The 15,185-nt window shown below is 38.8% G+C and overlaps 1 protein-coding gene across 3 annotated transcripts in view; it reads left to right on the forward strand.

Moving 5' to 3' along the window:
- Positions 1 to 15,185, forward strand: part of fibpa (fibroblast growth factor (acidic) intracellular binding protein a) — a 59,126-nt gene that overhangs the window by 16,608 nt on the left and 27,333 nt on the right. For 2 of the 3 annotated variants that reach the window (XM_061900254.1, XM_061900253.1), the window contains 7 exons: positions 589 to 689; positions 804 to 937; positions 7,746 to 7,854; positions 7,926 to 7,989; positions 8,173 to 8,259; positions 8,367 to 8,464; positions 12,219 to 12,504. In XM_061900254.1, coding sequence (XP_061756238.1) covers positions 589 to 689; positions 804 to 937; positions 7,746 to 7,854; positions 7,926 to 7,989; positions 8,173 to 8,259; positions 8,367 to 8,464; positions 12,219 to 12,288 — 663 coding nt within the window. In that variant the 3' untranslated portion in view covers positions 12,289 to 12,504. Of the gene's footprint in view, positions 1 to 588; positions 690 to 803; positions 938 to 7,745; positions 7,855 to 7,925; positions 7,990 to 8,172; positions 8,260 to 8,366; positions 8,465 to 12,218; positions 12,505 to 15,185 lie in introns of those variants that run through there. The other variant, XM_061900255.1, reaches the window with a different exon arrangement.

The following is a 15,185-nucleotide window of genomic DNA, read 5'->3' on the forward strand; positions in this document are numbered from 1 at the left end:
ACAATTCAAAAATCCTTTGTAAATATATTTATTGAATAATACTTCAACAAAATATGAATGTAAGTTCATAAACTGTGAAAAGAAATGCGACAATGCAATATTCAGTGTTGACAGATAGATTTTTTTGTGGACATGTCCCAAAATTATTGATGTTAAAGATTTCTTTTTTTGTGAAGAAATGTTTAGAATGAAGTTGATGAATCCAGATGGATCTCTATTACAATCCCCAAAGAGGGCACTTTAAGTTGATGATTACTTCTATGTGTGGAAATCTTTATTTATAATTGAATCACTTGTTTATTTTTCAACAAGTTTTTAGTTATTCTTGTAATTTTTTTTCCAAATAGTTCAAGAGAGACCACTACAAATGAGCAATATGTTGCACTGTTATAAAATTTAATAAATCAGAAACTGATTAAATAGTGCTGTATTTTACTTCTTTGTCTCTTTTTTTCAACCAAAAATGCTTTGATCTGATTAGGGGTAGTAAATAAAAAAATGTTCACAGGGGGTACATCACTGAAAAAAGGTTGAGAACCGCTGTTTTATAGGATAGGAGTTCATTTTCTGTGTGTTGTTTCGTTTCAGTTTGACAACTTCAAGCGTGTTTTCAAAGTAGTGGAAGAGCTCAAGGGCCCCCTAGTGGAGAACATTCGTCAGCATTTCCTTCTCTCTGACAAGCTCGCAAGGTAAAAAGACTTTTAGGTTTGGACTTTACCACCAAAGTGTTGCTAATTTGAACTTGATGTATTCTCGGGATGTTAACTAACTATCCAGGATACGCCTTTCTTGGCCTGTTTCAGGGATTATGCTGCCATTGTTTTCTTTGCCAACAATCGCTTTGAGACGGGGAAAAGGAAGCTGCAGTATCTCACCTTCCAGGACTTTGCTTTCTGCGCCGGGCAGCTCATCAACAACTGGACAGTCGGAGCCGTTGGTGAGTTGTTGTTTTTTTCTTAGCATGAGATGAAAGTAGGGCTGGGCGATATATTGATATAAACGATATATCGCGGGTTTGTCTCTGTGCGATATAGAAAATGTCTATATCGTAATATTGGAGTATACCTTCTCACGCAGTTGCTCTTAGCTGCGGGCATTACACAACAGGCGTTTCTCACTCCTTCTCGTGAAACAGACGTAAAACAAGCCCGCCTTCTTACACGTCACATACTCTCGTGTGTCTAGCGTCATACACTCTCGCCGAGCAGAGAGGTAGCAACATGGCTAACGTTAGCTGAGGCTGGTGGCGCAAGCGGAGCGGAGCGAGTGAGTGACATTACAAGAGAAATAAGGTGCGAAACCGGTCCTTGCACGCTACACCGCTACAACAAAGAGGACAGGAAGAAGACGCCGTCGAAGGTGGGCCACGTAAATAAGACCACCCACAAAACGGTGAATCCTGAAGCGAGTGTCAGAAAGCGACTTGAAGATAATGTGTAAAACATCATCTATGCAACATTTTGAGAAAAAAAACACTATTACTTGTTATGTAGACCACAAGAAAGTCTTTTACATCTAGAAAAAAAAATCATAAAATGACCCCTTTAATGCGTCTTATAATCCAGTGCGCCTTTTGTATGATAAAAGACCTGACGAGACCCACTCATCAGCAGTGCGCCTTATCATCCGGTGACAGAGGTGGGTAGTAATGCGCTACATTTACTCCGTTACATTTACTTGAGTAACTTTTGGGATAAATTGTACTTCTAAGAGTAGTTTTAATGCAACATACTTTTACTTTTACTTGAGTATATTTATAGAGAAGAAACGCTACTTTTACTCCGCTCCATTTATCTACATTCAGCTCGCTACTGATTTTTATCGATCTGTTAATGCACGCTTTGTTTTGGTTTGTCAGACAGACTTTCAAAGTAGGATCTATCAAATGCCTGCGTTTCACCAATCAAATTTAGTCACTGGTGATTAGGGCTGGGCGATATATCGATATATCCGATATATCGCAGGTTTGTCTCTGCGCAATATAGAAAATGACTATATCGTAATATTCGAATATACGTTCACACGCAGGATTTTTAGCTGCGGGCGTACACTTCAGGCTCTCCTCGCTCTTTCCTGTCTCTCCTTCTCGCAGACAAGCATGCTTACATACGTCACACGTCACATACACGACCTCGCAGGGCAGAGAGGTAGCGACGTGGCTAATGTTAGCTGCTGACGTAGCCGTACGAGAGAAAGAGGGTGCGGATCTGGTAACAAATGAAGGAAGACTTAATTCCCAATAACAACAGCAGGGTTTTCATCGTCTGGCAGTGGTTCGGCTTCAAGTGGGAATATGTCGAACAGACAACCGTAATTTGTCAAACGATGCTAATATGTAGCATCGTTTGTAAAGTCACTCGCTAGAGAATGAAGAGAATTTCATAACCTTAGTAACATACCACATAGTGAAGGACAAATACTATTTGATTTCCCGTTATGCAGCTCATTTTTATTTGACACTTAAAATGTCTCTGACAAGCTTGCAATTTATGTTTTGGAAATGACTTGAATGTTTGTGCCATTGCTTAATAACTTTAATAAATACACTTTTGTTCAATTGTCTTAGTTGTGATGTCACTCTCTGCATGAAAGTTTAAAAGTAGCATATATGAATGCAGTATGAAGAACAATGTTTTAATATAGACACATAGAATCATCATACTGCTGTGATTATATGCATCAAGTGTTCATTCAAGGCCAAGGCAAAATATCGTAATATATATCGTATATCGCGATATGGCCTAAAAATATCACAATATTAAGAAAAGGATACATCGCCCAGCCCTACTGGTGATGTTTGACTGCGTTTCACCAATCAAATGCAGTCACTGGTGACGTTTGACTCCCTTTCACCAATCAAACAGAGCCAGGCGGTCACATGATTAACTTCACACTTTTTTTTTAAACCTTTACTTATAAATTTCAACATCTACAAACAGTTGAAAATAATAATCAAAGTAAGTACAAAAACAGTACAAAACAGTATAAAACTGTACAAAACAGCGCCAGGGGGTTGTAAATTCAAAGTAACTAAAATTGAATACAAAATACATATATATATATAAAATAAACAAAGTGCAAAGCCATAGGCTCACTCAATCTCAGTAAATAACTTAAATTTGGAAGACAACATCATCGTTTTCACAGCTTTTTGGTTGTTAGAGGTAGAGTGTTTTAATGTAGAGTTCTAAATCTTTTTTAAAGGCACAAAAAACGGTCGGGTATTGAGAAACTTACGTTTATGAATATAAAACTTAGCCAATAGTATCATGAGCTTGCAAAGGTAAAATTCATTTTCAAATTTTTTTTCAATACAGTGTAAAACCAAATATATATTGTTTAATATATATCATTGTTGTAGTTGCTTAAGAGATATTCCTGGCTCTGATTTTGTTCGTTGCTATTTTAATGTGTTTGTGCTTTACTTGTTGCCGTCATCATTAAACAAACAGGTTACTCATCAGTTACTCAGTACTTGATTAGTTTTTTCACAACATACTTTTTACTTTTACTCAAGTAAATATTTGGGTGACTACTCCTTACTTTTACTTGCGTAATACATCTCTAAAGTAACAGTACTCTTACTTGAGTACAGTTTCTGGCTACTCTACCCACCTCTGTCCGGTGAGCCCTATGGTCCGGAAAATACAGTTCAATTCAATAAGTGTTTATTATGTTTTCTACGTGAATAATTTGTCCTATCAATTCTCAGCAAAATTTGATTCACATTTTTGCAGAACTAATATATAAAATAAAATATTGTCATTAAAATTTACTTAAATTATTTTTGATCATTCTTTTAAGATTAAAATGGGTAAAGGGTGCCTGCACCAAAATGTTAACTACTTGCTAAATAGTTGATCAATTATCTTGGCAATGGAAACACAACATCCTCAAAATGTTCAATGCGTATCATCGTATGTGCACAATATATATTACTTAATGGTCATTTTGTGGTCTGTCGTTCTGTTTGACTTGTGTAGCTGTATGTAGGAAATGCCCCGTTTGTGTTTTTTAACGTTTTCATGTGTTTTACTTTATTTGTGTGGCTTTTGTGAACCTGCCCTTCAACCTCATAATTTCTCCACTGTGGCATAAATCAAGCCCATCCTGTGCTATTCCCGTGGCACGCTTTGTCAAAAGTGTTTTTTCGTCTGCTGGCCACCAGAGGTCCTCAGGCCCTTGTAGAAAGAATGACGGTTTATTATTTAGTACAAGAGCAGAATTTGAGTAAAGGTGTTTGAATGCATAACCGTGCTCCAAAAGTATTTGGACAGTGACCGACCACAACTGATGTGGTTAAAAGTGTATTATGATGACATTTACTAGATGTCCATTATCTTATACCAGGGGTCGACAACCCAAAACGTTGAAAGAGCCATATTGGACCACAAATAAAAAAAACTAATATGTCTGGAGCCGCAAAAAATGAAAAGCCCCATATAAGTCTTATAATGAAAGCAACACAAATGTGTCTATATTAGCTATAATAGCCTACTATCAAAATGACTATGTGTTGCAGGCTGCAGCAAATCTTTGTTGACAGAATGTTGAAATGTTACATTTATTCTACACATTTTTACAACATTAGAAACCATTAGTAACTCAGAGGCTACTCAGAAGGTGAGATAACTCCTGAAAATGATTGGCTTTTAATAGCCAAAGGTATAGATGTATGTGTCCAAGTTAAAGGAAACATCTTCTTTTCATGGATTTATTACCATTTTTGCGAGCTAGGTAACGTTTGCTGTGGTCGGGAACAACATGGCATACAAACAACTATCTGAAATGCAGTCAATATTACGTACAGAAAATGTGTCATGAGACATGCAAAAGTAAATTATATACAAACAGGATAAAAGTAAAGGAAATTAAATGAGCTCAAATATAAATACAAATGAGGCATGATGATGCAATATGTACATACAGTAGGCTGGGCGATATGGCCTTTTATTAATATTTCGATATTTTTACGCCATGTCACGATACACCATATATATCTCCATATTTTGCCTTAGCCTTGAATGAACACTTGATGCATATAATCACAGCAGTATGATGATTCTATGTGTCTACACACAAACATTCTTCTTCATACTGCATTGATATATGCTACTTTTAAACTTTCATGCAGAGAGGGAAATCAAAATTAAGTCAATTGACCAAAACTGTATTTATTAAACAGTTATTAAGCAGTGGCACAAACAATCAGACAGTGCAAGATTGTCAGAGACATTTTAAAACAAGCTATGAGTGCACTTTTGTGCATGACATCACTAAGATGCAAAATCAAAACAACACTAAATTAAAGTGCACTTTTTGTACAGAACGCCACTACAATAGTTAAAAACAAATAAAGTGCACTTTTGTGCATGATGTCACACAAGATATTTCAATAACTGTCAAAAAAAAATGAGCTGCATAATAGGAAATCAAATAGTGTATGTCCTTCGCTATGTGGTAGGTTCCTGCAGACATTATCTCCTGTTCTTGACTATTTTTTTCATACGTTGTTGATGTGGAAATGGTTGTTTGGGCATTTTGTTGGTGTGGCACTGAGCGGAGATGTTGACATGCAGAGTTTCAAGCACTCTTCATTCTCTAGTGGGTGACTTTTCAAGTCATGCTGCAAATTACCAGTGCTGTTACATTTTGTAGCAATGCTTCTGCCGCATACTTGACATATTACGGTTGTCTGTTCAACATCTTCCCGCTTAAAGCCAAACCACCGCCAGACGATGGACCCTGTGCTGTTTTTTTGGAAATTAATTCTTCCTTCATTTGTTACCAGATTCGCACCTTCTTTCTCTCGTATTACCACTCGCACCACTGAGTTAGCATCACAGCTAACGTTACCATTCCGCTACTTCTCTGCTCCGTGAGGGCGTATGACGTTGCACGTGCGACAGTATCTGACGTATGTAAGAAGGTACGCTTGTTTCATGTCTCTGTGAGGAGAGACAAGAATGAGTGGGAAATGCATGTAGTGTAATACCAGCAGCTAAAAGCAACTGTGTGAGGACGTATACTCCAATATCACCATACAGTGATTTTCTATATCGCACAGAGACGAACCCACGATATATCCAGTATATTCCATATATTGCCCAGCCCTAACATGCTGCATGTTAGCATTGATTAGCTTGCAGTCATGCAGTGACCAAATATGCACAAATTAGCACTCCAACAAGTCAAATACATCAACAAAGCACACCTTTGTGCTTTCACACACAGTATAAAATGTTTGGTGGACAAAATTAGACAAAGAAGGAGTGGAACATTTAACATGTTGACAAACTGTTGCGTCACAGTCCTCACTATGGTGAGTTCAACAACCGCCGAAATTAGTAGGACAAAACTATGTTCCACAAACACTCATCAGTAAAGCGTACGCTAGGGATGTCCCGATCCAGGTTTTTGCACTTCCGATCCGATACCGATTTTTTTTTTGCACTTCCGATTAGATACCGATACTGGCCTATCCGAGCATGTATTAAATTTTAAAGTTATTTAGCCAACTTAGTTGTCAGATTCATGTTGAAAAAGGTTTTAGTACTCTTGATAACTAGCCAGCTGAATTAGGTGAGTTTGAATAATACACAATGGTTGGTATTCAAGGATAAACAAAAAATAGAAACAATTATACATGACAAACAGAAATGGCATCATAGAACAGTAAAAAAAGTGAACAGTATAAAGTGCAAATAATGCTGTAAACATTATTAAAAAAGCAAAACACACAAACAACCTGAGTGGGATAAAATGTCTATAACTCAACATCAATACTTGCTCTTGAACAGGTGTAAACTTAAAAAAAAAATATCTACACACCCCTTTCAATTGTTTGCCCCAGTCAGGGGGGGCAAACAATTGAAGTCCAAGCATAATGGGGAGATTCTTTCTAACAAAGACGAGCACTTCAAGATGCTCAGGTGTCAGCCTGCTCCCGTGTTCATCAATGATGAGTGAGGCTGTGCTAAAAAGCTTCTCACTCTCAAGAGTCATTAAAATGTCTTACAACTTTACCACCACGCTTGACTTTATTGTGGCATGTTTTGCACTCCACCTCTTCATCTTTTTCGTTTTGTTGGGTAAAATAATCCCACACAGCTGACATTTTTACCGTAACTTTTAATTCACACGGCCGTTTTAACGGTTAGAACGGTTAGAATCTGTGGATGTGTTGAAGGTGTGCTGGAAAATGCGGAATGGAGCGTAGGGAGCAGCAGAAGAGTGGAATGTATTATTTAAATCAGTGCGTTGGAAAACACGGACCTGATTTTTCTAAAAACTGGATCTGGATCGGCATTTTCCCATGCCTTGCCGATACGCATTTTTTGGCAAATATCAGCGGCCGATCCGATCCAAATATCGGCTCGGGACAACCCTAGCGTACACAAAAACATACTAAACAGTGGTAGTTCTAACAGGTTTGTGTCATGTTTGTCCTCAAACAAGAAATGTAGTTTTGCCCCATCTTTTTCCGTTTTCAAAACTTTTTAAAAAAATGCTTCAGGGAGCCACTAGGGTGGCGCTAAAGAGCCGCATGTGGCTCGCTGACCCCTGTGTTATACAGAGTACCTCAGGGGCTCAGAAGTATTTGGACCCGTCGCTCCGGTAATTGGCGGGGTCCAGCTTAAAGACAAATGAAGAAAACAAACATCTGGATCTTGTAGCAACCAAACAAAAACCTGAGAGGAAACAACACACATGCCATATGATGTAAAGTGCCTTGGTCCTTCTAGATAACTTGGTGGAAGACATGGACGTGGATCTTGACAAAGAATTTCTACAAGAGCTGAAAGAGCTGAAGATTTTGATCTCTGACAAAGATCTGCTGGATCAACACAAAAGGTCTGACGCATTCACACACATTTGCTGCTGAACAGGGAAAACAAAAGATTTTCCTTATTTTCTGTCCACAGTCTTGTCTGCGCAGCCCTCAGGGGGAAAACCAAAGCTTATAATGAGATGGAGGCCAACTTTAAGGTGAGAATCATTGGAGATGGTTCTGGTCTTGCTGCGACGCTACGTGTCCAACAGGCCGTACGCTTCAGTCGAGCTTGCCAATGTCTTTTTGGCCCTCGTGCAAATTTACAACTGTATTTTTTGGTCAGGTGCCAAATTGTTTGACTTTCCACTGTACAAATGACTGACTTGTCATCGTTCCAGAATCTTTCCAGAGGCCTAGTGAACATTGCAGCCAAGCTAACCAACACAAAAGACGTCCGTGATTTCTTCATCGACCTTGTTGAGAAGGTGGGCCCCCCCCCTTCTTATTCCTCGAAATGCGGTGTCAATCAACAGCAAGGCCAGAAGCTGCTTCATATTAACTCTCCTCCTCCCTTCCTGCTCCCGCCCTCAAGTTTATTGAGCCGTGTCGCTCGGACCGATGGACGGCGGCAGACACCAGGCTTTACTTGACGCACTACACCAACTCCGTGCACATACTGGACACCTTCAAGTGAGTACTATGGGCCCACCAAGGGTGTTTTTATCGCCTCCCACAGGACCGCCCCCTATTTTAAAAAAATGTGCTACTTTGGGAAAACCAAACAAAGTCAGATAAACACTCGGGCCATTTGGTGCTCACTCGTCACGTTGTACGTCTTCCTGTGTCACCCTGTCTCCTTTAAGCTGTAGTTACAGTGGAACATCTGTTCAAAAACAAACCATTATTGTCCACCTACAATTTAATCATAGCGAGTCGTGGGAACTGAAATGATCTGTTCCAGGGTCACACTGTAGTCATTTTTGGGGTTAAAAGCACAACTTTTTGGTTCTCAACTAAGCGCAAGGATGGCTAAATAAACAAAGTATCTATAGTACAGTGGAAGAGGGGGCCAAACTAATCAGAGCGTGTTGATTGGCACAGCCTCAGGAAGCATTACTGTATTTTTGCCTCATCCTTTACTTTAAGCTTGAGTGAAGAGTGCTCTTCTGACATGATAAGACCGAAAGAGATGATTAGGGACAAGAATTGGTAAAAATGTTCTGGTTCCAATTCCACTCTGGATTCTGCTTAACCATTTGGTTCTTTTACCGATTTTTATTTGGTGAAAAAAGACTAGAGATGTCCAATAATATCGGATTGATTGATTGATTGAAACTTTTATTAGTAGATTGCACAGTTCAGTACATATTCCGTACAATTGACCACTAAATGGTAACACCTAAATACGTTTTTCAACTTGTTTAAGTCGGGGTCCACGTCAATCAATTCATGGTAAATATTATCGTCCCATAAATGCTTTGAAATGTAATATCGGAAATTATCGGTATCTGTTTCCAAAAGTAAAATTTATGACTTTTTAAAACGCCGCTGTGCGGAGTGGTACACGGACGTAGGGAGAAGTACAGAGCGTCAATAAACCTTAAAGGTACTGCCTTTGCGTGCCGGCCCAATCACATAATATCCACGGCTTTTCACACACATAAGTGAATGCACCGCATACTTGGTCAACAGCCATACAGGTCACACTGAGGGTGGCCGTATAAACAACTTTAACACTGTTACAAATATGCGCCACACTGTGAACCCACACCAAACAAGAATGACAAACACATTTCGGGAGAACATCCGCACCATAACACAACATAAACACAACAGAACAAATACCCAGAACCCCTTGCAGCACTAACTCTTCCGGGTAACTACAATATATACCCCCCCCGCTTACCCTTACCCAATCACCAACCCTGCCCACCTCAACCTCCTCATGCTCTCACAGGGAGAGCATTTCCCAAAATTACACGCTGCTGTTTTGAGGCATGTTAAAAAAAATAATGCACTTCAATAATAAATATGGCAGTGCCATGTTGGCATTTTTTTCCATAACTTGAGTTGATTTATTTTGGAAAAACTTGTTACAATGTTTAATGCATTCAGCAGGGCATCAAAACAAAATTAGGCATGATAATGTGTTCATTCCACCAATGTATATATCTGTATCGGTTGATATCGGAATCGGTAATTAACAGTTGGACAATATCGGATATCGGCAAGAAAGCCATTATTGGACATCTCTTAAAAAGATGGGTGAGCATCAATCGTGTTTCGTTTAGAGCGAACATGACCGTAAAAAGATCTTAAACACATAGCGTAAAAAAAAAAAAATGTATTACATTTTATTTTTTTTAATTTGTAGATTTCAAAAAAATAAAACATATTTGGAAATTACACAAGAATGTAACTTTGAATCTTGTTCATCTGCCAAGACCTGGGGGGCCCACACTTTTTCTGTAGGTGAGCTAATTTTCAATTGACCAAGTGGACGGGATCTACCTCATTCATATATATCATTTATATTGATTTATTTATGAAAGAGGCGTTTTTGTTAACAAGTTAAATGTGTTTGATAATACAAGCATGTTTAACATTCCTTTCTTTCATGAACACAATAATATAAGTTGGTGTATTTCCTGATTATGATGACTTGCATTGATTGGAATCAGACACTAGTGCTGAGAATGTCAACATTTTCAAATGGAGTAGAACAAAAGTCCTCCTATCTGTCCAACACCACATGAAAGTCCAGCTTCCATACTCCTTTTTTTACACTTTACAAGAAATACATTGGCGGCAAATTCCGTAGCTTGCTAGCTTGTGCACGCCAGCATTCCGAGACTCCTATTTTGTTAGCGCTGGCAGGATGAAGCAGCGCTTTTATTGTGAAGGCAGGTACGGCGCGAGAGTAAAAAGTGTTTCTTGCCTTCCTGTCGGTCATTTTTTCTTAATAATGATCTGACAGCAGCAAGCGTCATCTCAAAAGACCCTCGGGCGCCGTGAATTTCAATCAAGAGACGAAAGTGACGTCTTGGTGCAGGTTGATAATTGCTCATTTTTAGATCTATTTTTTTAATGCCTGGCTGGTGATGGACTGACACGCCCTCCGCTATCGACCCCTAGCCCACCATCCACGTAATGGACACCCCTGCCCTAGAAAATATACTGTGCAAAGGTTTGTTTAGATTTACAAGGTGAAACTAATATAAACTGAAAAAAACAATATATCATTATAATAATATAGGCTCATTACATGCAACACAAGATATTTCAAGCCTTCTTTTGATATAATGTTGATGTTTATGCTTACAGCTTATGACAACCATAAATTGAAAATCTCAGAAGGTGTTTTACTTTAAAAAATAAAACCTGTAAGTCATGATCATCTAAATTATAATAAGGGCTTAACATATCTCACTTTGCATGTAATGACTTCATATCACATATTGTTCACTGCTCACAGATGCTACCTTTTGGTTGTTTGAGCCATAGCAGCTAGCCCTGGATAGTCCCACACCTTAATTCTTCAGTCACACGTAGGATTCTCACAAGAATGAGGCAAAAATACAGTGTTACTTACTGTAAATTGGATAACTGTAAATTGGATTAAAAGAGGGTAAAGGTGACTAAAGGGTTTCAATTATATCTAAATGGCTCTCATAATGTTTAAAAATGTATCTGCAAAGTCATAAAAAGTTGTTTTATGCTCCAGTTATGAAAATATTTGAGTCCTCCTTCTCGGAAAATTAAATATTTTGCGGTCATGTCCGGAACCAATTAAAAGAGATAAACGAGCGATGACTGGACCACATTCTGAACAGTCAAAGAAGTGTAAATAGAAATGAATCACTGTTATTAATTAGACCTGCATAGGAATAAAGCACTCAGGGTTGATTTTTGAGGATAAAAATTAAGTAACTAATGATGTGAGTGTCATTTGTAGTTTAGATGCCCCTAACAATTTTAAACATTCTTAATTGTCACACACGTGTAAAAATAAGTTAATGCACTGTTAATAATAAGAATCATATAATGATAAAACCCTCAGGAATAATTAATTAGTAAATTAATGATGATTAAGATGAACTTAATCTTGATGTGAATGTAATCTGTAGTTTTAGATGCGCCTCATATATCAATCTTATAAACATCGACTGTAAAAAGAAGTGATGCAAAACACAAATTTAACCCGTTGCTACTTACTGAACTTAGTTATTGCCAAATTTGAGTTATGACACAGCTTTTTAAGAAGTATTTTCCCCCAAAATGGTTCAACATGCACAGCTTGCACTACATTTATTTTTTCATGTAAGCCCTGTGGAATGGAATCTGCACAGCACAAAGAGATAGTCCTCAAAAGAAACCATTGCCTTTGCTGAAGAGAACACTAGCTGACGTTGGATTGTGCTTGTGTCTCTCTCCCCTGCATCAGACATCAAGTTGTGTGGGACAGATACATGGCCGTCATCAAAAGCTGCATCTTCAAAATGTATCACGACTGAACAGGTTTTTTCTCCACTTCTACTCAAAAAAACAAAACAAAAAAAATCCCCCCCATCCAAGCTGTTGTTTTAGCCCCACTCGGGTTTGTGCTTCCCCTTGCTTGTCTTGTGAGTAATTCTTACGCTCAAGCCCCCACGTTATTATTTATGATCCAACCTGCTTGTGTCCTCTCGGTGTCTATAGTTGTAAATAAAAAGGGCAAATGTACGCCAAGATTTGATGTTGTGCTGTTTTACCTGCCTAGAAACATGGAAAAAGTCAGTCTAGACCAGGCCTGGGAAATTATTTTGACTTGGGTGCCAAATTTACATAAAATGTGTCTGGGGGCTGATATATCTATTTTTAGGAACACTAATACAAAACCAGGCTTCACGGTGGAAGAGGGGTTAGTGCGTCTGCCTCACAATACAAAGGTTCTGAGTAGTCCTGGGTTCAATCCCGGGCTCGGGATCTTTCTGTGTGGAGTTTGCATGTTCTCCCCGTGAATGCGTGGGTTCCATCTGGGTACTCTGGCTTCCACCCACCTCCAAAGACATGCACCCGGGGATAGGTTGATTGGCAACACTAAATTGCCTCTAGTGTGTGAATGTGAGTGTGAATGTTGTCTGTCTATCTGTGTTGGCCCTGCGATGAGGTGACGACTTGTCCAGGGTGTACCCCGCCTTCCGCCCGATTGTAGCTGAGATAGGCACCAGCGCCCCCTGCAACCCCAAAGGGAATAAGCGGTAGAAAATGGATGAATGGATAATACAAAACCTCACAATAATGTCTGATTTAATGTTAAAAACATTATGACATACCGCCTTAAAAACGGAATGAAATGTTTATTTTTTTTTACTGAATGAGACACCCAGAATGTACATTAAAATAAAGAATGTTATAATATTAACTATGAAGGGTGAAACACCGAATATCAACAATATAGCTGGCTTCTCTTTCGTCCCCTCCATTTTTATGCTTTCTTTGGTATCTCTAGTTATCTTTACGTACAAACCCTGTTTCCATATGAGTTTGGAAATTGTGTTAGATGTAAATATAAAAGCAATACAATGATTTGCGAATCCTTTTCAACCCATATTCCGTTGAATGCACTACAAAGACAAGATAATTGATGTTCAAACTCATAAACTTTATTTTTTTTTGCAAATAATAATGAACTTAGAAGTTCATGGCTGCAACATGTGCAAAAGTAGTTGGGAAAGGGCATGTTCACCACTGTGTTACATCACCTTTTCTTTTAACAACACTCAATAAACGTTTGGGAACTGAGGAAACTAATTGTTGAAGCTTTGAAAGTCGAATTCTTTCCTCTTCTTGTTTTATGTAGAGCTTTAGTCGTTCAACAGTCCGGGGTCTCCGCTGTCGTATTTTACGCTTCATAGTACGGCACACATTTTCGATGATAGACAGGTCTGGACTGCAGGCGGGCCAGGAAAGTACCCGCACTCTTTTACTACGAAACCACGCTGTTGTAACAAGTGGCTTGGCATTGTCTTGCTGAAATAAGCAGGGGCGTCTATGAAAAAGACGGTGCTTAGATGGCAGCATATGTTGTTCCAAAACCTGTATGTACCTTTCAGCATTAATGGTGCCTTCACAGATGTGTAAGTTACCCATGCCTTGGGCACTAATACACCCCCATACCATCACAGATGCTGGCTTTTGAACTTTGCGCCTACAACAATCCGGATGGTTATTTTCCTCTTTGTTCCGGAGGACACCACGTCCACAGTTTCCAAATATAATTTGAAATGTGGACTCGTCAGACCACAGAACACTGTTCCACTTTGCATCAGTCCATCTTAGGTGAGCTCTGGCCCAGCAAAGCCAGCGACGTTCCTTGGTGTTGTTGATAAATGGGTTTTGCTTTGCATAACAGAGTTTTAACTTGCACTTACAGATGTAGCAATTAACTGTAGTTGGTCACATAGCGTTTCGACTGAAGTCTCATATCAGGTTCCAATCAGATTCCGACTACGTTTACACTGCAGGCCAAAGTGGCCCAAATCACTTTTTTTTCATCAGATTTTTTCCAACTGAGTTTTTACACTGCAAGTAAAATTAATTTTATCACACTCCAGTGTAAACGTGCACAGGCCCCAATGTGGCCTCGATGTCACTTGCATGCACAGTTTGCCGGGAGGAAATTGCTACTACCACTACAAAATAAAATAAGTGAAGTGAATTATATTTATATAGCGCTTTTCTTAAGTGACTCAAAGCCCTTTACATAGTGAAACCTAATATCTAAGGTACATTTAAACCAGTGTGGGTGGCACTGGGAGCAGGTGGGTAAAGTTTGTTGTCCAAGGACACGACGGCAGTGACTAGGATGGCGGAAGCGCGGATCGAACCTGGAACCCTCAAGTTGCTGGCACGGCCGCTCTACCAACCGAGCTATACCGCCCCACAATAAGAGTTGCCACACCTTAAAAATTTGTGTTTTTAGGTGAAAGTAAAGTAATATAAAGTATGAATTGATATATATATATATATAGTGTAATATATTTGTGAGGGTTGTAATCTTTTTACAGTTGTGATCAAAATTATTTACCCCCACACAAATATGGTGTTTTAGCAAGTTGGACATTTATTCCGTATTTTGTTTATAGTCACATCAAATAAAGATGTGTCAAATAGACAAATGCAACTTAAATTGTAACACTGTATTTTACAAAATACCCAAAAAGGACATTTTTCTCAATATGTCATTGACAAAATGATTCAACCCCGTAGTTACATGCATCTTTAGTACTTATTAGAACACCCTTTGGCAGTAATGACATCCTTCAAAGGTGATACATAAGTGGACACAAGCTTCTTGCAACCATCTACAGGTATTTTGGCCCATTCCTCTTGGGCAAAGGCCTCCAGTTCATTCATATTCTTGGGCTTG

The sequence above is a fragment of the Nerophis ophidion genome, linkage group LG05, assembly GCF_033978795.1.
Source record: "Nerophis ophidion isolate RoL-2023_Sa linkage group LG05, RoL_Noph_v1.0, whole genome shotgun sequence".
Classification (NCBI taxonomy): Eukaryota; Metazoa; Chordata; class Actinopteri; order Syngnathiformes; family Syngnathidae; genus Nerophis; species Nerophis ophidion.